Source organism: Anarrhichthys ocellatus, unplaced genomic scaffold (genome assembly GCF_004355925.1).
Source record: "Anarrhichthys ocellatus isolate YVR2014 unplaced genomic scaffold, GSC_Weel_1.0 scaffold7, whole genome shotgun sequence".
Classification (NCBI taxonomy): domain Eukaryota; kingdom Metazoa; phylum Chordata; class Actinopteri; order Perciformes; family Anarhichadidae; genus Anarrhichthys; species Anarrhichthys ocellatus.
The window spans coordinates 4,200,577-4,227,660 of record NW_022280037.1 but is presented as its reverse complement, the minus strand read 5'-3'; the positions used below and the strand labels follow the sequence as shown (position 1 = coordinate 4,227,660).

General features: G+C 43.1%; 2 protein-coding genes across 5 annotated transcripts in view; one reads left to right on the top strand and one right to left on the bottom strand.

Annotated features, from left to right (window-relative positions):
- Positions 1–719: 719 nt before the first annotated feature.
- On the bottom strand, positions 720–23,646 carry lrrc9 (leucine rich repeat containing 9). 4 transcript variants are annotated; one of them, XM_031847015.1, is made up of 32 exons: positions 15,208–23,645; positions 14,824–15,042; positions 14,462–14,602; positions 14,174–14,237; positions 14,004–14,074; positions 13,073–13,255; positions 12,458–12,613; positions 12,110–12,318; positions 11,842–11,973; positions 11,551–11,727; positions 11,338–11,458; positions 10,927–11,062; positions 10,694–10,834; positions 10,486–10,613; positions 9,948–10,121; positions 9,741–9,860; positions 9,361–9,552; positions 9,146–9,271; positions 8,832–8,972; positions 8,476–8,653; positions 8,108–8,328; positions 7,891–8,013; positions 7,669–7,799; positions 7,442–7,550; positions 7,213–7,346; positions 6,613–6,740; positions 5,974–6,191; positions 5,038–5,106; positions 4,022–4,147; positions 2,868–3,057; positions 2,475–2,535; positions 720–2,363 (listed from the first exon to the last, which is right to left on the bottom strand). In XM_031847015.1, the coding sequence occupies exons 1-32, from the start codon at positions 15,262–15,264 to the stop codon at positions 2,330–2,332; spliced, it is 4,410 nt and encodes a 1,469-aa protein (XP_031702875.1). In that variant the 5' UTR covers positions 15,265–23,645; the 3' UTR covers positions 720–2,329. The 4 variants fall into 4 exon arrangements, with proteins under 4 accessions (XP_031702875.1, XP_031702873.1, XP_031702874.1 ...); XM_031847013.1 differs by having other exon boundaries at positions 2,475–2,631; positions 15,208–23,643; XM_031847014.1 differs by having other exon boundaries at positions 2,475–2,631; positions 11,338–11,455; positions 15,208–23,643.
- rtn1a (reticulon 1a) overlaps positions 15,930–27,084 on the top strand; it is a 19,168-nt gene continuing 8,013 nt past the window's right edge. Inside the window, exons 1-3 of the mRNA XM_031847018.1 lie at positions 15,930–16,493; positions 22,937–23,629; positions 24,076–24,762. Coding sequence (XP_031702878.1) covers positions 16,268–16,493; positions 22,937–23,629; positions 24,076–24,762 — 1,606 coding nt within the window. The 5' untranslated portion in view covers positions 15,930–16,267. The remainder of the gene's footprint in view (positions 16,494–22,936; positions 23,630–24,075; positions 24,763–27,084) is intronic.

Here is a 27,084-nt window from a genome sequence, read left to right as displayed (position 1 = left end):
TGTGTGTGGAGGGCGGGGGGAGAGCATCATCTATAACTGATTCAAAACAAGCACAAACATGTCTAATTATGAATCCCGGCCACAACTGTAGAGACCAAGTCACTTTCCCCTCTCCACCCTCTCTCTTTCTCCCCCTTGTTCCCTCCTGCCCGAGCCAGGCTCCATATCAGGCAGATGAAAAGATAACCTGTCACATTCCATCCCATTAAACCAGCCAGGAACCATGTGGTCTACTCACATGGAGGAGCGAAGAGAGGGAGAGAGATAGACAGAGAGAGCAGTGCATCTGAATTCACTCTGGACCGATGAATTATTCACAATCTTTATGCTAATGTCATATTAATGTTAAAAATACTGACAGATATGCAAAGTGAAGCATACTATGAAGTGGTATGCTCACTATAAACTTACACATAGACATACAATTGCATTAAAACAGTGATATTTCTAACATATCCATACTGCACATACTGTACACATAAATATAAAGTGTGCAATTATCCTTTGCAAATCTCCCAAATCTGTGCATCTCCCAAATCTCCCAAATCTGTGCATTAGAGGGTTTTTTTTATATGTGAGTCCATCAGCTGCCATTTGTTGTCAGGCAGAGCAAGGTAATGACAGTGCACTCACTTGCACAGTCATTAGCCCCGCTTAATGCTGGGAATTAACACAAATTAAGTGAAGTTAAGTACATGCATTAGAGGAGCTTGTTTGGGGAGAGCTTTTCACTGTTGCCAAAGGCCACACAGGCAGGGAACACAAAACTAAAACATACGCACATAACCGCCTTCAACTGATAAATTACCATCTAGAGGGCAAGTGGTAAATACATCGAGGACTGATTAGCGGTGTCGTACAGGGAGAGCTAATGGAGCTCTAAGGACACCTAGTGGTCACATTACCGCCACAGAGTTCAGGTTGAAATTAGAAATATGACAGAAAATGTTGCTGCTTCTGCAAGAGAGATTGGGATAGGGGGAGGGGGTGTTCTCACTGTATGTGTATATTAATATGCATGTGTTTGTTCTGGGGTTTTTTCTGCTGTTGTTTTTTGTTTCTTACTTTTTTTTGATTAAATTTGTTGTATGTCATTATCACTATTTTATACTGTCTTTTAAATATTTTCTTTTCATGCACAAATGGAATACTTTATACATCTAACATATTGCAAATGCACTGTAAACCAAGCATCGTCTGTTTTTACTCCTGGCTCAAATGGATTCAAAGAGAAGTCCTTTGGAAAGGGTGTTCTTGGTAAAACTCTCTGCTTTTGTTTCCAGTATTTGGCAAATATGGTGTTTCTTTTTTAAGGAGTATGTATTGTGATAAAGTAAACAATAATTTAACTCTAAAAGAGGTTGGTGAGAAAGATAATAGTCTGCACAGTGGCTGGATGAAAACAGATGTCCTATCTAAATAATTTCACATGGGGGTTTTCATCATGCAATGATTAGTTTAATGGTCCCAGAAGGAACCACATTTCAGACCACATACTATGGGCTGTATCGTCATTTAAGGCTCAGACTGGTGTTTTTGTTAACTACAGGATTCCAGGCTCAACTGTCAGGAAGACAGGAAGGATTATAATCTCATGTTCAGCAGAACTAACATCAATATCAAATAGAGTGGGTTCATTTCCAGTTACAACACACGAGATTTGCCTATTAGTCAAAACTGCGGAGGGGTTTTCGAAAAGAGGCTAACATGATGAAACTGACAATCTCTGAAATCCGTTTGGACCTCATTCAAGATTACATCTTTATCTGAGTGACTGCAGATTATTGTCCACAGAGAGGTGTGCTAAAGCTGGATTATCCACTTGTTGGGGATCCTTTTGACCCCATGGAAGCAGCATGCCAGCCTCACACGCCCTTACATCTGTGGGTGTTTTTTCACTTGTTTGGGGCCAAGGATGGGATAGCAGCAGAAATGAAACCAAAACCTCTCATCCTCAGATTACCATGGTTAGTGATCCACATATGTGGATAAAAAATAAGGTCACAGTCATTATAAATGCATTTGAAAGGGATGCACTACATGTAACCTACAAGTAACCTAATTTTCTTTAACACCAAACATGCTTTAGCTTAAACATAAGAGTGCCAAAGGTGATTTATTGATATGTAAACAGCAAAAACATTAAAAAAAAGGTTACAGAAAGTTATTTATTGTCAGGTCAAAAAACTATCATACATAAGTGTATGCAGAAGCTCATATACATTAAGGCACACTTACAATAACACCACGCTCAAGATATGATGCCCTAAAATACGACGACATATGATCGTACCACATGGCTGTTGCATGTGTCCACCTCTTGTAGCTGCTACATGGGGGGAGGTTTTCCGCTGTTTGGAAATCTGCAGAATAACAAGTAGGAAAAAGTCAAAGTGTATTCTATTGTCTTTAAAACAGATCCCTCACATTTTAAAGAAGCATAATCAAGTCTCTTGAATTTTGGATTTACCAACCTGCTGTCTTGCTCCTGGCTGGGATAGGTTATGATGACTCTGTTCCCATCATGAAGGAGACCTGTGATTGGCAGGTTGCTTCGTGTTATTTGAACGTGTCTAAATGTATTGTCAGCTTGGCCGCTACGAACAGCATTACCGAGCCTGTGCTTCTTGTCTGAATTGGGAATTAATACAAGGGTGTGGAATAAGGGGTGTCAAACCAGTGGTTAATACAATACACAGTACAGTTATCTGGTATATACAGTATACGTATATACTATAAAGTGAATCATTTTAACTGTATTATAACTTAAAGAGTTAACAGTTTGTGTCGTTCTACAGCTTGTTGTTACACACAATCATATTCATCAAGAAACAAATTATCTTCAAGATGAGAAATATCACACTCACACTTGCTTGTGGAATGAGGTTGGGCCTCGTCCACATTACTTGGCAGGGTATCTTGCCCATGCATAAAGTTCTGTAGTCCTCCACTTATAGTCGTTCCTCTTAGAGGGATGTTTTGAGGCATGAGGGATAGCAGTCCAGGTAGGTTTATGACAGTGGTAGGAAGAGAAGCTCCAGGGCATTGGCAGCATGTCTTTAAGAGAAATATTAAATAAGGACCATGAGGAAGATAGACGTAATATTCCAGAACAGGATTATATTTTTAAAACATAAGCAGATATTCAGATAATGTGAGACTCCAACTCAATGTCTTTGGCCGACTGACATTTGCATCCTAACTCAAACAGTTTCTCTTTTCTCTTCCTTCCTGTGGCCACTACTGTCACTTCAGTGTGGCCACTCCTCCTGCACACTTGGAGAAGATTGCTTATTGTTCCACATATATAAGCATCTTATAGGGGAATAGCAAATACTACTCATCAATAACAATGTTCAAATTCAAACAAAAGCAGAGGCACAACATATATTGACGGTCAACCGAGATGACAGTTATGAGAGTCAATAGGGGAGGTTTGAGTTTGTGTTTTTAATGAGAAAACCCAGGACTTCTGCTCTGTCATTTCCACATCTATGATGCTAACAAGCAGAGGGGGTCGTGTTGACCTGGCTAATAGGGGGTAAATCCACTGGTGCATTATCGGCCGGGCACATTTCATCTAATCAGCAGGATGATGCCAGCAGGCTTAGGCTGCTTTTAATTCAGAGCTGCAGGAGAATTACTGCCTTGGTCTCTCATTACATGAACATCAAATCAGTCAGACTGAAAGAGTTTGATCCAAGCTTTTTCCCTTTTTTAGTGGCTGTGGTTTGGTTGTTGACATTTTGATTCTTTCAGTTGGACTGCATCTTACCTAATAAGAACCATTGTGAGCTTTTAACACAGACACGTTATTTGTTCATATAGGTAAGAAAATACTAAAGCCTTTTATTTAATTTTTTGTCCTTAAAGTAATCAAATTCAAACAAAAATAAAAAAAAATACTGTATATTGCAATACTACGAATACCTTTGTGTCCTCAATGGTAGCTACGACCCTGCACATTTAAGTATATACTGTACATTCTGTGTGCAATTGTTTCTGAGTGTGCAGTTCTCACTGATGGATCAGCACTGAAGAGTTCAGCCCTGGTCCTCTCCTCCAGGGTGATCATCACTTCGTCCAGGACCTGCAACTGGGACAGATGGAGTACTATTGCTGGTCTGTGGAGAGAATTTCTGGCCACCTGGAAGAAGAAAAAAAGCACCTGTTTGATGAAACAACCTGGTGAAAAATGATAGAGTTCATCAATATTATTGTGGAGCATTAGTGACGCTTGTCCTGAGACATCTGGGATAAATATGATGCTATGTGGGTCCCGATGTAGTTGTCATGTTCCCAACAGCTGTTCCAGTGACCCAGCTGACAGCAGCAGATAGTTCCCAGGTGAGGGCACCCTCTGGCCTGGGTACAAATTCAGCCTGTCCAGTCACAGAACTTCATGTTCCTATAGGACACTGCTGCTGTGATGAAGTTGTGAGTGCGTGCCAATGGATGTCCAGCGGAGAGGACAAGACAGACTTTGGCTAGGGAACATGGGTGAGGTAGCAATCTCATGCTGTCAACAGCAGGAGGTATAGTCTCCAGGGTGGCTGTTGGCCTCTACCCCCTGGCAGGATTAACCCCCCCTATGGGAAGAGAAGGGGGATGGGGTCCAGCAGAAAAGAGGCGCCCACAGCTGAGCATTGCCCAATGGACTATAGGGAGGCCCTGGGCTGTTCAGGCCTGATCCATGAGCTCCAGATGGGTGATGTAACCAGGCCAATAGTGCCCTGCCATTTGGTCAAGGGATTTGTCTCTGATGCCAGCCAGTTTGAGGCACAGCAGATGGCCCATCATGTAATCGCTTAATTTGTTACCAGAGTTACACTGGGATAGTGGTTTGGATTGTGCAAGTGAGAAATTGAGCCTGTGAGCGTGCTTTTGATCATTTGTTAGCGAGTGGAAGAATTCGCTAACCCTGTGACTGAAAGCTAGTAGATTCACATAACTAGGCAAAACTCATTATAGGAAAACAATCTTGGAAAATACTTTTTCACATTACCTCAATATGTTTAATGCACTTGTAACACTTACAGGGTTGCCAATAACAGAGAGCTCAGTCAGCGAAGGAAGAACTTCTAGTTTGTCAAGCTCTGTGATGTCCTACAAAAAGTAAAGAAACAAAGATTTGATTTAACAATCTTTCATTCACTACCCACTCATTTTGCTCTTCTTTCCTACTGGTTGTAGCCTCCTGTGTGTTGAAAATGGAGAGATTTGTATCAGAGCTGGACCTTTCATAATTTTGGGTTAGGGAGGATGGAAGCAGCTGATGGGAGAGATTACACGTGTGAGCTCTCATTAATCTCATGAGAGAGTTTGGGCACGCAACAGGGCATGGGGGTGTTTTTTCTCATTCCCAGGTTTATGGTTGCATTTGGCTGTAATTCAAAGACGCCCCCACTGTGAGAACTGTAGGGCTGGGATGATTGCTGTATTTTATATCTTAATTGAATGCATGGAAACATTAAGGATGAGAAGGGAAGAAGGAACTAGCAACAAAAGTGCAAATCACTCGCCCCGGGTGAGAAGCAGATGCAGACTGAGAAGCTGATTACATGTTGTCCTGATTGTTCCCCTCTTTCTTCATACACACGGACCTGACCTTCAATCAAACTTGATTCTCCTTAATGCTACCCCTCGCATGCCACAGTGTGGTAATGACTCATGATTACTATACTTCATGTCCTTACAAATGCAGGGAAAAGTAATACTGTTGCACACTGCATAAAATACATTCTAAAACATCTGACACATTTTCATATGAACCAATCAGTAAAATCTGGTGGTAAATCAAAAACTGCACAAAAGCTTACCGTGACCTTGGTGGTCACCTCAGGAAATCACTGTGGTGTGAGTCATTATGGCAGTTTTAAAGGAAATCTGAATATGCAGTTTTATTAAAAATTAAAATATAAACATGAAGAAAATCCAGCATTTGAGGAGACCACGGCTGCTGAAGGAGAATACCTGCAGTTTGTTCATGCCAAGGAAGAGCTTGCGGAGCTCAATCAAAGGATCGAGATGGTTGAGCTCCCGGATCCGGTTCTCTGCAAGGTGCAGATCTAGCAGGACGTTCTGGGCTATGAAAGAGTTATCAGCCAGAGCTTTGATCCGATTCCTGTCTAACACAAGCTCTCTGAGCTGGCGAAGCCCCTCCAATCCTTCCACCTGGCTGATCTCATTACCTATCGCAAGAGAAACCTCATCAAAACAATAAAAAGATATTTCAAACAATAGTCTGATATTTCCATGTACAAAAAAAGAGTGAATTAAACACCCTAAACGATATCAAATGCAGCGTTTAAACATTTGTTAGGTGTTAAAAGCACTGAAATTTACAGAGACGGCTTTGAAAGCAAAAAATGAAGAATGGACAAGTATAAGGTTGGCTTTGTGGGATAAATCCCTCTGACAAAGATAAGCTCAATCAAAAGCCATCAAAAACATCTGAAAGATAGTCAGTCATTCTTTTCTTCAGGTCTCATCTCCCACCTGGCCTACAGTCTATGGGAGACTTTGCTCTCAGTGTTTGCCTTTTCACAGGCTTTATGCACTGCACTTTTAACAGGCTGTGTGAGGGAGGGGTGGGACGCCAACCATACATACCTTGAAGGAAGAGTGCTTTAAGATTGGTGAGCCTGCTGAGCTGCAGATTGGCCATATTGGAGATGCCATTGTGACTCAAATGCAGCACCTCCAGGCTGCCCATCAGTGGCTCCAGGGGCCCAGTTTCCCTTAAACAAAGTCACAGAATGACAGCTTGAAACCTCTGTGGTTAAATGAACATCTCTTTCTCCTTCTGCTGCCTAATTTAACTGGTCAGACCTCACACACGCAGACCACCTAAAGGCAATCACAGCCAGGGCAAACAAAACCATGTCCAGTCACAGCACTGCTTATGTACTGGTTTCGATAAAAGGATGTGGTTGGAAGAGCATATAATTAATCCCACAGTATACTGATACTTAATATATTTTTTACATTAATATTTAATTTGTTTTAGGAAATAAATGTGAACTTATTTGGAATCAAATCAAAACATCTTGAAACTAGATTTTTAGGATGGTTTATAGGCAACAACTGAGACAGTTCATCCACTGGGTGGTCAGTGCTGCCCCCTAATGGTTACACTTTACACATTTTTCACACTTGGCAACATTGTAAAATGTAAAAATACATGAAGTTGTGAAATAAGAACGGTGTTACCCTTTGCCTTTAGATGGGCTCTGTTGGCCGTAACCACTGGAGTGAACTTTGCTGAACAAAATCTGCCTGTTTGTGAGAGGAGCCTTCCGTCTGGGCAGGATGGACTCAATGTGGTTGTAGTTCAGACACAGAGCCTATAAAGAAGATACTGGAAATAATGTATTTGTTCATGGCTCAGGTGCATTTCAAGCCAGCCTGTTGTTTTTTTGACATTCAGTGTAATTTGTACTTTGATGTTGGGCAGGTAAATGAGGCCAGAAAAAGAGGTGAGGTTGTTGTGGTCTAAGTTGACGCTGCACAGCCTACAGAACAGGTCTGCTGGAGACAGATCAACCATCCTGTGGAGGAAACAAACCCATTAATTTAGCCTCGTCTTTCAAACTATGTAAATCACTATAATCCTGCTCATTTATGCACGTGTTTTGTGTTTATATGTCTGTTTAGCGGGGCTGTTACCTAATGGAGCAGGACTGCAGGGTAAGGTAGGCGATGTCTGTGTAGTTTGAGTGGCCCAGCTTCTCTGCTACCATGTCAGGGGTTAGTCTTCCTCCAAACATATCCTTTGCACTTTCACACTCAGTCACCTCCTAGAGAAAACAACAGCAAATACGAGACAATATCTGAAAGGTTTGACTGGTTGCTGTTGTGGGTAAATACCACTGCAATGCCAGTATATACCACTGCAATGCCATCCAGAGCTTTTAGGGAGGGTAGATGGAAAACAACATAAATCCGATAGTTTTCCAGTTTCTCCACGAAAGGATTCCCATAAAGATCCAGAATGATGAGGTTTGTCAATCTCTAAAAAGAAAGAGCAGCATATGAGCTCAGACAGCGGGCATGGAAAACAAAGGGACAATCTGAAACCTACTGTCCTTCTTTCTCTCCCACTTGCCTTCAGATAGTAGATGTCACGGGACGTAGAGATTTGGTTGTTGCCGATGTAGAGCTCAAGAAGGGAGCGAACTCTCTGGATGCCATGCACAGAACTGATACAGTTGTTCTCCACAGACATAAAGGAGAGGTTAGGCAGCCGATCTAAGGCTGAGGCATCCAGACTAGACAGCTGATTCCCATCCAGACTCAGTTTATTTAGGAGCTGCAGCTTTGATAGTCCTGAAAAAAACAGAGGGCAAAGACAGACAGAGATAAAGATGGCTGCTGTGCTAAGAGTATAAGACTTAAATGAGAAGCAACTTCGTTTTTAGGTACATCTGAACTCTGTAATCCCAACTTCATTGTCAAGTTGATCGTGTGACTAACCATTGAGTGTGCTTATGTTGTTGTTGTTGAGGGAAAGCTCCTCCAGCTTCAAGCAGCTGTCAAGACCCTCCACTTTAGAAATGTCATTATCATTGAAGGAAGCCCAGCGAAGGTTGACCAGCTTATTCAGATTGATCAGTTTGGAAATATTCTGGCTGTCAAGGTTTAGGACAGTGATCTGGCCAATATTTGGGGCCACAAACACGAAACACAAAAATGTATAAATCATTACATTTGTTAAACGTGTATTACAATTAAATCATGGTAACTTCCTAGGGGGTAATTTTCCTAAAGCTTTACAATTGCACTTTTAAAAATCACACCTTTAGGGAGAAACCCTAAAGTCTGAAGCTCACCTTTGCAGTCCAGTCAAGCTCCAGCTCTCGGGTGAGGCCCCGGGGTGCAGGACTGAGAGGACATAAGAGCTGGGCTGTTGACAGCAGGCTGAGACTGCGGGGTCGGTCCCTGTTGGTACTCGAGTGAGCCAGAAGAGATGCCTGTGCAGAATGTCAACAGGTCTGATTGAATTACAGTGCATCAAGAAATATACAGGTAGATGTTCACAAACTGTATGTATTCTTCATTGGAGCATGTTAATACTTATTTTGACACAATCAATATTCAAATTTACAAAAAAAACAGCAACCAGCGATATCTGTAAGATCTTAACCTGGTTAATTTTGGATCCGGCTGCCATCAGAACAGCATAAGCAGCCTCCTGCTCTGCTACCATCATATTGTCCAGGTGTGTGAGGGTTGTTAGACAGCCCAGTGTGGTCATTCGGACTGTTTTGGACTGAAAAAAGGAAAACAGCTTCACTGTATACCTCCTCATTGTTCCTTGTACAATATATATTTGAGATTTTATTTGATAACAGCACGCACCCCGATCCAGGGGTTAAATCGGGTGTCAAGCTTCAGCAGAGCAGGCGTGTGTTTTCTCAGCACAGCTGTATCCTCTCTGGCCTTGGTCAGCTTGTTCCAGCGCAGGTCGAGCTGTTGGAGCTGTCCCAACCTCCTCAGCCCTTCTAGGGTCACTAGGCGATTGTAGCTAGCATCCAAAAACTTAAGGTTGGGCTGTGTTTTAGGTAACAGAGACAGTAGATGTTAAATGTTTCCACTTTATGCCATATTCCAAAACACAGTCTCCCTGTATAGAGGTTACTATGAAAATGCTGCTCTCTTATGACTCTCATGACTTTTGACAATGATTCGTTTAACCTTAATAATAACATTTCCTATTGCCATCCCCTGTCTCCCCCTACCATGTGAGAAATGTCATCCAAGTGTGTGAACTCATTGAAGCTGATGGTAAGATGCCGCAGAGCTGTGAGGCGGGAAATCTCCTTTAGTTTCCTAAGACTGTTGCCATGAAGGTTTAGCACCTGGAGGTTCAATACATTGAAGATTATCATGAGTACAAGACATGGCTTCAAAACTCAAGTTGTCATTTCAAAAGCCAGAAAACTTACAGTGATTTGACTGAGGACATTGGCTCTGGCCACATTAAGCAGAATTTTGTCATCCAAGCTCAACAACCTGGGCTGCGGTTTCAGCACAGGTTCCATGTTGAGGACTTCCCTGTCTAGGATGATGTCGTTGGACGGAGTCTCATCAATGCCTTTGCTGTGTGGTTGTTCTTGATCCTAGTAACAACATATCACAAGGCATATGAACTGCCTGGTAGGTACACAATTATTGACTTGTAATGGGTACTAAAATATAATTAAAATGTGTAAAACAACTATGCAACTAGGGAAGAGAATTATGTGTTATCATCTGTGAGTATTGGTTTAAAGCCATGCAACTGAAGTTTGATCACATGAGACTGCACTGAAGAGTTATGCAGAAAAGACGATTTATCTATATTTATATCATAGATGTGTCATATGTATTCCCTTTGAACAGGACGTAACCAAAAGGAAGATATAGATGCAGAACAGAACTGGTCCAAGAATTATTAATGACTCATGTCATATCAAACAATAACAAAACCAATGAATGAATTACCCCGGTGGTGATGTATTCAAAATAAATGATGTACTCAGGCAGGACAAGCTCATGGTCAAACACAAACCACTGTCTTCGTCTGGGACTGCACTCAGGACCTGTGTGTGTGTTGGTGGAGTCGGGTCTCTCTGAATGAAAAACACAGATGTAAACACATTTCAGAAATATTGACTGAAATTGTTTTGTTTTTGTTTGTAATACAGCATACCTTCACTTGGTGCAGTTCTGTGCTTAGTGTCCACATTGCGATAAACTGAGTATGCTTTGGGATATGTGCTTCTGTCCAGCGGGTCTCCCTCTCGGATAGGCACGCTGTGGCCCACAAAAACTTTGGAAACAATAATCTGACCTACAGGCAAAAAAATAGTAGCATTTCAGAAAAACAAAAATACAACAGCCACAGCTGAGGGGAATATAAAACTATGAGCAAAACTAACTCACCGTGCCTGAAGTGGATTGTGTCCGTGCTGTGCTTGGACTCGTCTTGGCTGGCCTGGCGCAGTGCGTGTTCAATTCTGGGCTGTTCAGCCACACTCAGGCTGTTGGATAACGGTATAGCACCCTCTCTTTCCAATGCCTAGTTCAAAGTCAATATGGTAAAAGTCAGCATAATTTGGAGTTTATGTGATAACAAGAAATTATAGATCCTGTTCTGTTTCATAGCACTCGTGTGTAGTTATTTCTGTACCTATAGAAATTCGTTTTTGCAACTGCTCTTCATTTTGTTATGTATACGTAGTGAAGTTACTAATCCATGATTTGCTTGCTTGAAATACTTTCTCAATGCTCAGAGGAATAAATGCTGGGTGATGGGATGGAGTGTTGTGAGAAGGTGCACAGAAGTAAACACACCTTATTTTGTTCGGTTGTTTTGAAACCTTCCTCTAGAATGCACAGAATTTCTTCCCTCTCGCTATTTTTTTCAGGGTCAGCTATGTAGAACAAGTACTCCAGCCGACGTCTGTAGTTCCTGCTTGAAATGTTTAAATTAGATACAAATTCTGTTCATTATTGGGAAAAAAATGCGATTATCATCACATTTCACGACAGTTTAAATTAACTTACAGTGAAGAAATAGACTCTTCGCTTGCTAGAAGGGTGTGAAGTTTGTCCTCAAAGCGCAGTCTTAAAGCACTGTTGTGGATGCGGATAACTCTACTGATCTTAATGCCAGCAATGTTGTGAACCTTAAAGTCTGAATGAGAGAAGCGGGAATGCAGGAGGTCGCAACAGGAAGTAAACCTGTTGAGTACATAAAATAAAAAATGTGAGTTAAGGGGGATCTGCTTTTGGTTTGTCCTTGGTGAACTGAAAATGTTTGTAATTGTATTTAATAATATTGTACCAAGTACGTACCATAGGTCTGTGCAGCAGCCCTCTTCCAAACGAATATTTCCAACACTTTCCAGCTCCATCAATAGAAACTGGACAGTATATTCCATCATGTTTGTGGCTTGTGTCAAACCGCGCTCATACCAGGCTTCAATCCTGAATACAGAAGAGGAAGCATTATTTTTTTCACATTAGGACAGTTTCTTTAATCAAACAGAAACATGCACAGTATGAGGCTAAATTCTATATTGCAAAATAAAATTCTCTTTGTATCTTATTCAAATATACAGACTCATTCAGCCTCCTCATCCATGGCACCAGTCGCTCCCTCAGTGCGTCAATCTTGTTGAGTATTTTGTGCTCCACGGCTGGATCGCGACTGATGTCAGTGGTTTGGTCACTTCTGTCGATTGAACCTTCAACCGAGTGGGTCGATCCGTCCTCCAACGTGCAGGCAGGCTTCTTACAACTAGCTGGCACCTTGGAGAGCTCACCTTCAAGCTAGGTATGCATCCAGATGAAAACATGCTTTCTTAACTTTGTACAACAGAAACCTGAGGCTGGAGATCGCAGCTAAATAACTGTTCTCTTTTTACAGCTGTTGGAATAATTTCAAAAATGTTTCAAGGATTGTACGTACACTCTTGAGGGTGTGATTGAGTGTTCTGATGCATTCTCCTGGTAACTGTAACATAGTTTTCTTCCTCTCCATCAGACTGAGCCGCACCTCTGCCAGGTTCCTCTGAGCAGTACGTACACGCATGTTGTAGTACATTGTTTTCTTCATTACTGTGGACTAAAGGGGGGAAAAAAGGTAAACAAAATGCACAGATGCAAACAAGTATAACATACTGTTTTATATAGACAGCCATTGTTTAAACCAGATTTTATTTTACTCAGTACCTCAATAAGGTTTCCAAAGGTATTATATGTGTCAAACTAAATAAAGGGAAAAGTATATGTAATGCAAAACACCTAGAGAAATTTTCAATTAAGAAATGTGTCTTGGATTCAAATATTTGACCCAATTTAAATATGAGTTGTAACAACCAAAAACAGAACAAATGTGTGTGATTTCTTTTTAATATCTCTGAAGCTCTCAGGAACATTTAAGGGAAATGTTATTAGAACTTATTAAAGCAAATAATTAGCAATCAACATAAATCAAGAGAATGTGTATCCTCTGACAAGCACAACAGAGACCCAGATGAGCTCAGTTGGTGTAACGCAGAAATCCTGCTGGTCTTCTCAATACCTCAGCTGCTTCCTTGACTTGCTTGCCCAATACATCGTAGGTGTCAAGTCGCTGGAGGCCTGGGATGTGGTAAAGAACGTGTGTGGCGTAGTTACACAAAAGACACACTGGGTTTGAGGTTGACGTTGGGTCCTTCAGTGCTAGTTCTCTCAGACGGGGTAAGCGGGCAAGCAGGGTCAGCTCCTGTTACACCAATATCAACAGCAGAACACACAGGCTAGCTCAATAATCAGGTTTTTCTTCACTCTAAGGCTCAGGTTGTTCCCTAAAAACACAAAAGACACTATATATACAAACCAGATGTATTTTGCATCTAATTTGCATGTACTTGCTTTACATCAGCTAAAAACAAATGTCACATTGTAATGGCAAAGGAGCAACTACTTTGATTCAGCAGTGGTTGCAATATACTGGGCTCCTAGTACAGTGAATGACAATAATCACATTCCTTAAAGCCAAGCTGGGTTGTGACAAAAGGTGGATTGCAGGAATATGATGTTAATCATTCAAATCAAAGCTGGAGCCGAAATACCGTCTCGTCAAAATGACCTCGAACAAGACAATGACGAAGTACTAATGCCTGAATGAGTCCGTCAGCTACAGTATATGTCTAAAGTGTATTGCTGACGAACACGAAAAATGTCATATCACAAAAATCTAGTAGTTGTTTACATTTGTTTTAAATAGATGCAGTCATGAATGTATATCATTGAATCCTGAATGATATGAATTGAAATGATGCTACACAATACCTTATTGAAGGTCTTGTACAGCCAGCGCATTGTAGAAATAATTGAAAATGTGACTTGACCCCGACATCTCACAAGAATTTTAAATCGCCCTTATCAGTCCAAGGATTTTAACAAGATGTTACAAATAAGTAGGAACACTTTTTACAGAAGAAATGTCAATAGCATATTTCTGTTCTCACCTTAAATGAGCTGATCTTGTTCCCGGACAGATTAAGATTCTGAAGGCTGACATTAGGATCAAGGCTATGCCCTGAAAATAAGTTGAAAAGTATTTTTTTTTTTTTTTTCAAACAGCTCACTGAATTGCAATCAAACATAACACAAAAATACAGAGGAATGTTAAACCTACCAATCTTTTCAATATTGTTGTCCGCAAGGTTTAGTTCTTTGAGGTTTTGAAGCGTGTTCAAGCCCTTTAGAAGAAGAAAAACACACACACGCATAGCAGATAACTGATCAAAAAAGAAGCACGATATCTTTAAATAACATGTTGTCATATTTACTGATGTGCTAGAGATCGTGTAATATGTCGTTTTCATGAGCCAAATCAATAGAAATCACAGGTTAACACATATTGTAGAATGTTGTATGATAAACATGCAAACAGACAGACAGACAGTCAGACAAGAGTTCAAACCTTTATCTGAGTTATGCAGTTGTTGTTGAGCCACAAGACTTCGAGGTTAATCTGCAATTCTAAATTCGTTATTTCACAGATCTGATTATCATACAGGTAAAGTTTCTCTAGTTGTAGACAATCCTGTAGCCCAGATAACCCCTGCAAAATAAGATGATGGGACACATTATTGTTTAGTAAACTGTGGGTTGTGATCACTGCATGCAAGATTTGTTGTCATTAAATGCCACAAGGGGGGGGGGGGGACATGTGATTACATTGTGTAAGGTTTAAAAAAAACTCTGCAATAAAACAATAAGTTGGAATCACTGATTCAAGGCATTACACACTGCATTATTGTTTTACCAGCATAACAAACTTACTGTAAGATGACACTGGACTACCCAGAGCTCCCGAAGCAGGGGGCAGCACTCAAGTCCTTCAATGTGTTTTATATCCTGGCCCAAAATGGTAAACTGGCAGAGCCTTGGGAAGAAGGAGAGCCCAACCATGCGGGGGAAACCAGAGAAGAAGATCTCCAGGGAGCCGACTTTGCTTCCTACGTGTGCAATATTTCCAAAGGACACTCCATTGGCCAAGCACTGTTGATGAAAACATATTTACGAGAATCATAATTTGAAAAAGAAAATGATATGGCAGTGAAAATAATACAAGCAAAAATACATAACTATAAACCATTGCATTGCAACATTCTATATCTTTACAAATATTAAAACTGGATCTAAACCTTGATACCATTTACTCACCAGTTCCTTGACCACCTCCTCGTCCCCGCGGTGCTTCTGTTTCTCACTCTGCATCATCACTTTTCTGCCTTGAAATGTACCATAGCTGGGAAAACGCTTAGAGAAATATTAAATGCACTCTTCTAATGCATCTATCCTGCTTTATTTCACTCATGGTCTATTGCGAGACTAAATAAACGCCATGTCGACTAGGCTGCCAGATATCGGGTGTATGGTAACAAACAACCGAGGTTAGTAAGGAACTAAACAAACTAAATTTCAGCAATGTTTGGTAACTGCGTCGGTCCGTGTCCAGGCAGGCGCGTCTGGTTGCTAAGAAGCCATGTTGGAAGAACGTGTGCGGTCCTGGTCATACTTTGAGCGACCACGCGAGGGCGCTACACTACTAGATACATTCTCACAAAAACCATATAACGCTTGCTTTGTTATTAGGCACACTTTTTATACAACGTCACTCGTGAAACTCTTGCCATTTTTTGAAAATGTCAGTGCGCATTATTGACTCGGACATTCCTTCTTTATTATACTTTATTACACTCCCTCTGCGTCCATTTTAACGGACTCATCTGTACGTTAGAGTCACTGTGGCCTGGTTTCTCAGCATATAATTCAGCTGTCATTCACTCCGTCAAATGTCACACTCGACTTCATTTATACGCCTCTCGTGTGTGTGTGTGTGTGTGTGTGTGTGAGAAACTCTGCCCCAAATAAAGTGCCAACCCTGAGCCTCGCGGACACCATGACGTCACCGTTGGAGCACTGAACTAAAACAATCAACCTCGTCTCCTCTCCTCTTGCTCCTCTGACCGACCGACACCGTCTCATTTGTGGCGTGTAATCAAACCCCAGCGGCTCAGTAGACAGACGCAAGCCAAAGAGCTCTGAATTGTTTGTGTGTGTGTGTGTGTGTGTGTGTGTGTGTTTGTCTCTGTCAACCATTGCCACTGCTCAGTAAACAGCGCCCCGGCATACTGTAGAAGAAGAAGAGGAAGAAGAAGAAGCTGAAGAAGAAGAAGCAGTGTATCGTTAGCGCGTATCTCTTCTGTCCGATAAAACAGGCATGTCTGCTCAGCCCGGTGAGGAGCTCGGCTCGGAGGGGAAGTGGTTCGGGGATGACTACGAGAGGAACGGCCTGTTTGGGAACACACCGGCCCGGTTCACCGAGATCCGTGAGGAATGTAAGCCGAGAGGCGGCGAGGTGTCTGCAGACCTGGATCCACAATCTCATCCTTTTCAGGACGACGGGAAAAAAGGGCCTCACGTTGCTATGGGAACTGCATCTACAGGTAAAAGCGTGGCAGTTAAGTGTCGATATTTACCAATTCGTAGTATTTCAGCCACGTCGGGGTTAATTTTTGGACAAACCCCACATAGATGTAAATACAGGGAGAGAGAGACGCAGTACGTTTGTCACACAGACTCAGCGTTACCTGTCTGTCTGTCTGTCCGCTCAGTTAAGACTTCGGGGCTTGAAAACACAGTAACTTCTGTGAGATGATCGTAAATGAGCTGTCGCCACAGTGATGGTTTAAGACATCTTCTAAACTAAATGTATGCAGGCTTAGGTAGAGCTTTAGCATTATGAAACATCAGTTATGACCCATTGTTGTATCGTTGTGTTGTCATACAGATGTGAAGCAGCGCGCTTTAACAGTAGCCTGTTGTACCAGCTCCCACATGTAGGTAGGCCTGTATCCATAGCTTCATAGAATACCTGCACTATGGTATGGTGGGGCAGAGGGGTGACAAATAGATGAGGAGCCCTAAAGCTTTCATAGCCATTTTCAGCACGTGTCTGAAAATGATTAAATCCCAAAAGATAGTATCAGTCCTGTTGGAGCCTAAACTTTCCTGTCTGGATATTGCTAATGTTATATTATTGGATGCTGGAGTGGTTCCTGTGGGAACATCATGCAGACCTCAGTCCGCCACTCTCTCCTCAGCACAGCTCGGCTGTTGCTGCTATTTTTAATCCTGAAAGAACAGGGTTCACTATTCGCTTGGCTAGCAAAACTAGAGCCGTGTACTTTCTTTCACGAGTTCACTGAAAAATTCATGAGAAGATGTTCAAAAAAAAAAAAGAAAAAAAAAAACAGAAAGAAAAATCGCAGCCTAGTCTCCTCTCCGGCCTTTCTCATTCCACTGGCTGCTATGATCCAAAACAAGAAAAAGAAAAATGTTATTTTTCCGTTCAGTACAAGATGCATAATTTAGACTTTAATCCCTTTTGAGGCGCAGAATTTAGCATGCAAGCAGAACTTAAACATCTAAAGATAAACGTGGTGCAATTGGAAAAAAAGCTATTGCAAAATGTATATAACTTACAAAATGTATAATTTTTAAGCAGACTGCATGTAAAATACACGTGAAAGGATGAACTGAATAGTCGATGTTTGGTCCGGCTTTCTTAGAAAATGACAACAAAGCACATGCTCTACTCTACTTTCATAACAGTGTGCCAGGCAAGCTCCAACGCTTGTAGGCACGCACACACACACACACACACACACACACAGATTATGTTTTGATTCCTAGAAATGGAAAGAAAAGCTGTCTCTTATTGCTGTGACTCCCGCTGAGCCGTGTCCATACCAGTGAGATAATCCACTCTGTCACTTGTGTTCTTGGTAGGAACAGTGCAGATCTCATCACATCTCAAGGCAGACTGGACCTTTTCCTGCTGACCAGACATATTATCGTCTATTCTGAGCCTCGTCAAAGACACGCATCACTCACAACAACCCCCTCTGTTACCAACTACCCTTCGCTGCTGGTGCTGGTGAATAATCACAAAATAATATTCCAACTTTTGGAAACTTAAAATATTTAGTTTTACCGAGGGAAGCAAAGAAGTTTGGGCCTTTTGAACGGAGTGAATTGTTAAATAATAACTCTCCAAGATGTCTACAATTGCCTCTCTAGGTAATTGATCCGTCCCTTGTCCTAAATCTTGTTCACAACAGTAATCTACCCGCAGGACGCTAAGAATGCTGATTTCAGCTGTAAGAAATCACTACAGGACAGACCCTTAGCCGTGGTTCACAGACGGTGCAGTACGGTATAGCTTTTCTTTTCATCCTGTGAAGGTTTCCAAAGACATGAGGATTAAAGTTGTGGAAAGATATTGCTGAATCATGACGAGGTCTAAGTTTGCTGTGAGAATCCCACAGTTTCTCTGAAGCACATGGTGTGTCTACTAGCCTCTCCTGCTGTCTGAGAAGAAAACAACTCAGTGCATATTGTGCACACACATGGTGACGTCCTTTTTCTTCCTACCAGCTCATTACAGTGGATTATATTAGTTACTTCATCACATCCTGACAAAGTGCCTTTGCCGTGAGAAACATCCTCCAACACAATACTCGATAGGTGGATTAGATTTGAGTTCTTCTCCATTTCAGCATATCACCAGGGACAAGGATGAGACAGCATATGTCTGGCCGGGTCTTTTCCATAGCTGTCAAATAGGGAAAGCACTTAGTGGACTCCACTGCACTGCATAAGCCAGCACAGTGCATTTGTGCATTTAGCTCCTGTTCCCAGGGGGCAGAGCAGTGCTAGGTATTTTCAGACGAGATGATAAAAATGAAAGATAATACAGGGGTAGAGGATGATGAGGAGGAGGGGGGGGAGGGGCAGCTTAATGGCAAGAGAGGCAAGGCTGCGATGAGGAGGCCGATAGTTCGGCCAGACTGTCAGGGAAAAAACAGGAAATACAAAGAACTGTCTTTACGGCCACGGATCCCTTTAATTCAGTGTCTGACTCTGACAAAAGCACTTACTTACTGCGTCAGTGTCAGCTATTGTGTTTGAAAATGTGTTGTCCAGCACCTTACATAATACAATAAGGTTTAAAGGGTGCACACTACACTCGTCTGTCTGCTTTGGATGATTTAGAGTGCTCATCCCAGGATTCTAATCTCATTCATCTTCATCTGTCTCCAGGAACAATTAGCTAATGCCTAGTTATGAAAGCATGACGGACTCAAAAAGCCCCACTACAGGGGACAAAAACAAAGCATTATTGCTATCATAATATCAATAAATCATCATCCATCATGTGTTTTCATCCCCTGTGTTTACACTGAAAACAATGGAAAGCCAGAAATATGATGGTATGTTTACAATGTGACTGCCTCGGTCCAGCTCTCCAGCCTGTGGGCACAAAGTAATCCCCGAGCAGAGTATTACAAAACCGCTCGTGGGATCAGAGCTACTATACCAGCAGAGAGACCTTTAAACAATAATAGTCCATCTTATTTTGGTGTTGGTTATTGTGGTCTACGCGTCTGTACGCTTTAATGCCAAATTCTGTACAATGAAAAGTGAACCGCCAATCCAAAGTCACAGTGAATTGACAGCTCCTCCCACATCCTCTCCATTGATCCATAAAGCTCTATCGAAGCAAGAAAAATAGGATCAATACAGTGGAAGACAGGTACCATGACTTAAGACTCTGAACAGGGACAGATTAGCTTTTATTTTAACTGCCTCTGCATTGATTTATCTTTGACGAGGGCTGCTGGAACAACAACATTCGTCCTGTGTGGCCTTTAGTGATTTTTCTGAGAACGGTGGAGACGCTGACGTTTCTCACAATAATTGTGGGTCCTCGTTGTCTCGGATCAATGCAGCTCAGGGCAGTTGTATCCCTCAGCACAACTGCTCTCCTATCGACGTCTGCTCGTAGTCGTGTTGAACCTCAGCTCTTAGTTTAGACTGCCTTTGTGCTCTCCATTATCTTCTTCTTTAAAGTGGATAGTTAGTGACTAGTATTCATCTATTTGTTCAGCCAAGGATTTTGTAATCAATACATAAAGCCAGAGACCATTAACAGTCACAGTGAGCCTTGGTTTATCCCTCTCTATAAAACATATGTACTTCTGTGTACTTTCAAATAACATATTTATGTAAACATTTCTTTGTTAACATACATTGTTTTTTTAGTCTTTCACTGGCTAATTTCAATGTTTCATAAAATGTGCACAGCTTATTCAGTCTTCAAACAATTTCTGTTTTTATCTTTAGGAAGAACGTATAGTGCAGTTCCCAGCACACGGGACAATGAGTACCTAAAATGATATAGCTGCAGCATATTATTTCATCTCAAAAAGGCACAGATGGCTTTGAAACAGGAGCCCAGTAAGTGAGCGTCTTGATGGATTACTTTCCACAAGGTCATGCAGTGAAATAGAGCTCCTGAAAGGTAACACCGCAGTCAAAGGGGGTCGCGGACAGAGTTATGCAATCATTACACTGCAGTCGATTAAAAGTAAAGCTGGACTTCTGATGATATTAACAGCGGTGTTTACTTCGATAGTTCCTTTGAAAGACTCCTGGCTGCTAGAAGTGAGACAACACGATGTTCTGGAGACTTGCAAAGACAACATTTGTCATCGATTTTAAAATCCCTTTGTGTTATCGCATTAGTTTATTTATTGAATAACTGCAGTGGATCAGTAAGTGTCTTCAAGGGAATAAACCCTCTTGCACACAGAGTCCCACATGCAGCTCAGTAAACCCCTTCATTTCAGAAGTGGTAATATATTCATTTTGCAACTCTGGCTCTTTTAACAGCGTCTGTGCTCGCATGTTTTCGTCTGCAGCCTGATAATTAGGAGCCCATGCCTTGGCGTATAGCACAGATTGTCAGGCTGCATTAGTTTCGGGGCTGCACTGGCTGCACAGAGGACAACAAAAGGGCTGCCCCTTCACAGCACATCCACCGGGACTTATTTATTTAACTACACCATCCCCTCAGTGACATGATTACGTTGTGCGGCTACAGTGTGAGCGGAGCATTCCTCTATTGTCACATCCAATCCCATCCGAGTGCAGCAAAGCATTTGTTTCAGCCTTGTAGGGTTCTCCCCCCCCCCCCCAGTGTCTGGGTGCTACGCCGTATCAACACATTCAAAATGCCCAGCATGGCTGCCACCACGGCAGTTAAAGCCCAGCACCAGCTTCTTTTTGGTTACAGATGCCTTATGCAAAGGCTGGTGAGTTCATCTGTTGGTATGTAGGGTGTGTGTGTGTTGCCTACAGTCAACAGGATTACTGGCCGTTCACAGCTCCTGAGATCACCTCTCTTCACAGTGTGTAGAGGCCCCGAGTGCTTCCCAGAGTAGGTTTTTGTGCAGTTTATCAGTGAGTGTAAGATTAGGATGGTGTTGCCAGTGTAATGGCTGACGTGACCTATACGATGGTCGTACACTAAGAGGATTATACATCGGCGGTACATCAAGGGCATTCGTGTCGCTGAACTGAAGCTGGCTCAGCGGCTTTGTCCGTCCATACTGCGTATGGCTTGATCTACAAGACATTTGAGTCTATTAGATGCTAAATAATCTGCAGCTCAAGAGCGTGGGCCTGCTTTGCTTTGCCTCCATGTCACGTCAGCCCTCCCCCCCATGTGTCCCAGCATGGGTGTGTGGCGTTCGTGCCATTGTACTGCGGTGCGATGTATTGTTAATGACGATGAAGGAGCAGCGTTAGGAAGGACGGCAGAAGGGAAGGGTGGTGGGGCTTTTTAGAGGAAGCGAAGGGAGGGACGGGTCGTCCTGACCTGTTGGGTCTTCTGTCAGTCATTCAGCATCCTCCAGAGCTAACCCCGAGGCTGCTATTTTAAATCCCATCCAGCCCAGCAGCTGGACCCAGCCTATTTATAGCACCACCGCTGCCCCGGGAGAAGCAGGGCTAGAGAGCAGGAGGAGGTGCTCAGTATGTGGAAGTATAAACTCTGACTTGTACATAGCACATATTAGCATCAGAGTGGTGGTGTACAGGGTATGTATATTGTGTGTATGCTCCTGTATTTGTGTATGAACATGACACAGTGTGTGTTTGTTAGTGGGGAGTATCCTGACTTAAATGACTTAAAGTCAACAAGACTGAATACCTGCCTTGGCCTTGACTTCTGATCATTTGAAACAACATCCCGATCAAGTTTGTCTCTTCCTGTTTTGCAAGTCATGTAATATGAGCGTCCTTAATGTGTTGCTGCAGCGCTGTAACAAATTATTCAGTGAAGTGTTGAGTGATATTTTACAGCAGAGCGCACACAGATTCACAGCCGACATGTGCCGGTTGTGCATTCCTAATTGAAGATCATTAGCACTACAATTGTATCATTTTAACTAGTATTAGTTAAATTTTGCATGTGTGTTGAATACCACAGAGATGCATGCTGTGCTTGAAGTATTTATTTTAAACATTTATCATGGAAGAGTTTTGTCAACCTAGTGTAGTAGCTGTAGCCTTTTTATTTTAGCTTGCACATACGGTGTATTTTATGTGCGCGTTTGTTTTCATAACACTAATTTGTCAGGGGGAGATGCAGGATTATAGTGATTGCAGAGCAGAGATGTGACGAGAGAAAGCTCTTTGCCTGCATGATTTAGAACAGACTCTGGTTGTGTCACTGTGGGTTTTTTGGGGTCTGAACAATCCCCCTTTGTCCCACACTGAGTACAAGTACCCTCTGTTACTGCTGCCTCACTGGTCTTCACAGCCGAGCACCCAGTCTGACTATGCTGCCCTCCCAGTGCCATAGCCCCTTTCCCCTGGCAGCAGCACCAGCTGAAGCATAGTCTTGTTTAACTGTATGTTTTCATTCATCCAAAAAGCTCCGGCACGGGCTGATTTGATTCGAGCGTGTGACACAGAGACTGCTGTCATCCTTCTAACCTCACTGAGTTTCAGTTCTCTCTCTTCCTGTCGATCTCTTTAGATGACCACATGTCTGGCCTGTTTAGGACGCCCATAAATGATGATGGCGATGTCTACACCTCCCTGATGTCAAATCAGAGCTACACATCGGGTCGAGAAGCCTCCTACCTGTCGGACGACCTGAAACCGTCCAAACCCTCCTCTGGCTCCTCTGCCCTGGATCCCTTCTCCAGCGACGCCTATAGCTTCAGCTCCAGCACCACGATGACTTCCAACCTGGCTGATGAGATGCCGAAATCTCTGTTTGGCTCAGATAAGACAGAATCCTACAACTACATGGACATTAGCCACGGGGATGAGCGCCATGACCAGCACAGCTTGGTGGACACGTTGGGCAGCTACATGGATAAAAACCACGGAGGAGATGAGGAAGAGGAGGAGGAGGAAAACCTAGGTTCAGCTCTGGGCTCCCACTCTTTCCCCTATGTGGAGGAGCCATCTGATGAAGAGCTGTCAGATTACCGCTCCTACCGAAACCTGGGTGGCACCCCGCAGACGGCCAGCCCGGTGAAGATCACTTTGACCGAGTCCCATCCTCAAACTGCCAAGACTGAGCCGCAGCAACACGCGCCTCCAGTCAGTGTGTCCGAGCGTGAAAACGTCCTCAGTGTGGGCTTGCAGGGGGTTCCCACTGTGACGCTATCGGAGCCAGAGGATGACAGCCCCGCCTCCACTCCCAATGCTTCACCAACACGTAGGCTCAGCACACACACACACACATACCTGTCACACGTAGTCAGATGTAGAAGTTGGGGATGTAGATAAAATCCCCCATCATGATATACAGAACTTCATATTGCAATATCAGTATATTTTAGTATTGTACATTGTCTGGAAAAACAATTAAGAAACTATTTATGGATACAATAACCAGATGGGAATGCATGATTTTATCCCATCATGTGAATTAAATACTTGACAAGTCAAGAAACTACATCACGGCAGCTATATTTCATGCAGATGATGCTGACTGCAAGTAAGGTTGCAACAACAAAGTTGAATTTGATTTGTCAGAGGAAGACTTATTTCTTCTTTCAAGTTACATAGACTGGCTTTAAGTTGTATGTGCAGATACTCTATGTCTGAATTTGTAATGTGAGTGAAGCCCTGAATGCCCTCTCTGCATTTCTTTGTGAACAGAAAAAGAATTCTCTTCCCACGACAAGTTCAAGGCTGACGCAGGGAAGCCTGCAGCTTCCAAAAGCAGTCCAAGTTCAAAGGCAGGCGGCAGGGAGCAAGATGGAAGCAGCGCCGAGTCTGGAGACTCAGAGATCGAGCTGGTGTCTGAGGAGCCTCCAAAGGCCGCTAGCAACCCATTTGTCCAGCCGCCTAAGAGCAAGGGCACTTTCAGCCAGCCCAACAACCCCTTTGACAATCCCCCGGTCGCCAAGGGTGGTTTGGGCCTCGCAGGCAACCACGCTCCACCCACAGCCTACAGCATTCTGAGAGAGGAGAGAGAGGCAGAGCTCGACAGTGATCTCTTCATTGAGTCTGCGTCTGAAGAGAGCCCAAAGAGAGGGCAGGGCATCAGTGGCCCCAAACAGGGAAGCAGCCCCCCCTCTCCACTGGTTCCCAGTGTCGTCCCTCCCCGAAGTGCGGTTGAGGCGGCGCCAGCCAAGCCCCCGATCACAGAGAAGGTCAAGACCCCGGTGAAAACAGAGGAGGATCGCCCCAGCAAGCCCAAGCCACCGACTGCTGCTGTGCCCCCAGAGATGCGATCGGAGAGGCCCCACCAGGACGACATGCACAAGCACACCAATGAGGGCAAAGGGGACCTCGGAAAGCCTGCCGCCTCAATCGTCCTGCAGGGCTTTGATAAACAAAAAGGTCAGTCTTAGAAATCTCGATTTTCTCTTTTGCACAGAATGAGGTATTTCCTAAAGGATGCAAGGAATAGAATTTCACAAAACATGTCTGTAATCTTTTCATTGTTGCAGAGGTTCAACGTGGCTTAAAAGCTGCTATCCTGGGTATTGCCTTTCCAGAAATAGTGCTGTGGAACAGGTAGCGTTCCGATGTCTTCATGCCCGAATTAAACAGCTATCGCATGTGCATTTGTGTCTAAAACCTCCCTCATCATAGCTAGCGGTACGAACTGACGAACTGCAAGACGGAAAATGATTAACAGCGTATTTTTAATCAAGTCACTAACGCAGTACTTGTGTTCGTTTACCTTGCGGACGCTACCTGCACGGTGTGCGTTGGCACTATTTTGTTGACGAGGCTGGAAAAGTAAACAGGATTGCTGAGAGAGATGGGATGTTCCACTGCTGTGTGTGTGTGTGTGTGTGTGTTGGGGGGGTTGTACTTTCCTGAGGTCTACTTCCCCCTGGTGGTACATTTGAGAAGGAAAAAAAGCAAAATGAGGATGCATTGATTCACATTTATGACCATTCATGATGACTGAAACTCAAAAGCCACACTGTATAAATGTGTCAACATAACGCTCTCAAATTATGGAATTGCAGATGTTGAGGAAAAACAACCTTCGTTCTACACCGTGACAGCATCTGGCTCCTTCCATCTCTCTGTGATTAGATAAGTCAGAGACGTCAGTCGCAGTCAGCAGGAGTTAATGCTGTCTAAGCTGCACATTTGGGGTTGACGTGGGTATTCTGACTTCTATTGGCGGTGCTCTGTCCTTGTAAACATTGTGTTTACATAATCCTATGAAGTCAAAACTGGGGCGCCCTCCTACTGAGGAGCTTTGAAGGCTTCCTCTTGAATTTCACCAGATAAAGAGCTGACGAAATAACATCTTAATGAGTGTTGTTTGGCTTTGGTTTCCTGAAACTCAGCTACTAATGCACCCTGGTCCAGCAGAATGTGACGAATGAGTTAGCGGCACAATATCATGAGTTATATTATCAAACACTAAATAACAGAGACTTTCCTGGTTTTGTTTACTCGGGACTGCAAGAAGGTTCTGGAAATGCTAAAAAAGCAGGTCATGTGTACTTCTTTCTCCACCACTAGGGGGAGCAGTGCACCTTTGTCACTGCTGCCATGTTGAACACCAGCAGGTATTGTTTTCGTGGTGCACTTCCATGTCAGTTGCCATAGCAACAGTGATGGGGGAACGTGTTCAGTCTGGTTCAGGGATATCGGTTTCTTCCATCTTTCGTCTTGGTTGGTGTTGGCATTGAAACACGTCAAGGCTGCAGTGAGCAGAAGGTGTGAGGTGTGGCTGTCTGCGGGTGGGGGACACAGACACACACACACACACACACACACACACAGACACAGACACACAGACACACACACACACACACACCTGACTAATGGCTTTGATTGGATTGAAAGATGACGTAACTACAAAGGGATCGTTTTCCACTCAGTGCTGACAACACAGTGACTGCGCTGTTTCTATTGCACGGCTTCTATGAGCAGCCTATGTTGCTTATTCAGGTCCAGGTCTCTTCACGGGACCATTTGCATTACCAACAGGAATATTGTAAATCACAAACACACCCTGAGGGCAATAAATAAGGAACATTTTTGCTGTAATGAGCAGTGTCGCTCGTTCTGAATTATTAAAGTGCAAGCACTTAGCCTTTTCATTTATCAGAGTCATAGTGGAAACAGCTATTTGAATCTGTGGCTATAACCTTAAATATTATTCCGTGCAAATAAAGAACGAACCTGGATGTTTGCCACATTTGTTTTTGCTTAGCAACGTGGCCTCAAGTCCAGCTATTCTCAACCTTTAGAAAAAGCCTGCTGCTGCTGCACCCTGTCTGGTGATGACATCAGACTACTGTCAAACCGTATTTACAGCCTGCATTATTAATTGCACCAATAAATCTAACAATCCAAAACGGAAGTCTATGACAAGCTTATGTGGGTAAACCCTCCCACTGCTAACCACCATCACCAGTCTGTTGTGATGCTCTGTTTGGGGCTTTTATTGTGAAAGCTGGTGTTCCTTTCCTTTCAATAAAAAAGCCACGTCTCCACCGATCACCACCCACCCTCTCACCCTCTTAGGCTCTTAATCATTGCATGGATGGTTTGCTGCAGCAGCAACTGTGGTGTGATGTTTACAATTTGACCCCCCTCCCCCTCCCCCATCTCTCACACACACACACACACACACACACACACACAGACACACACACACACACACACACACACACACACACACACTTT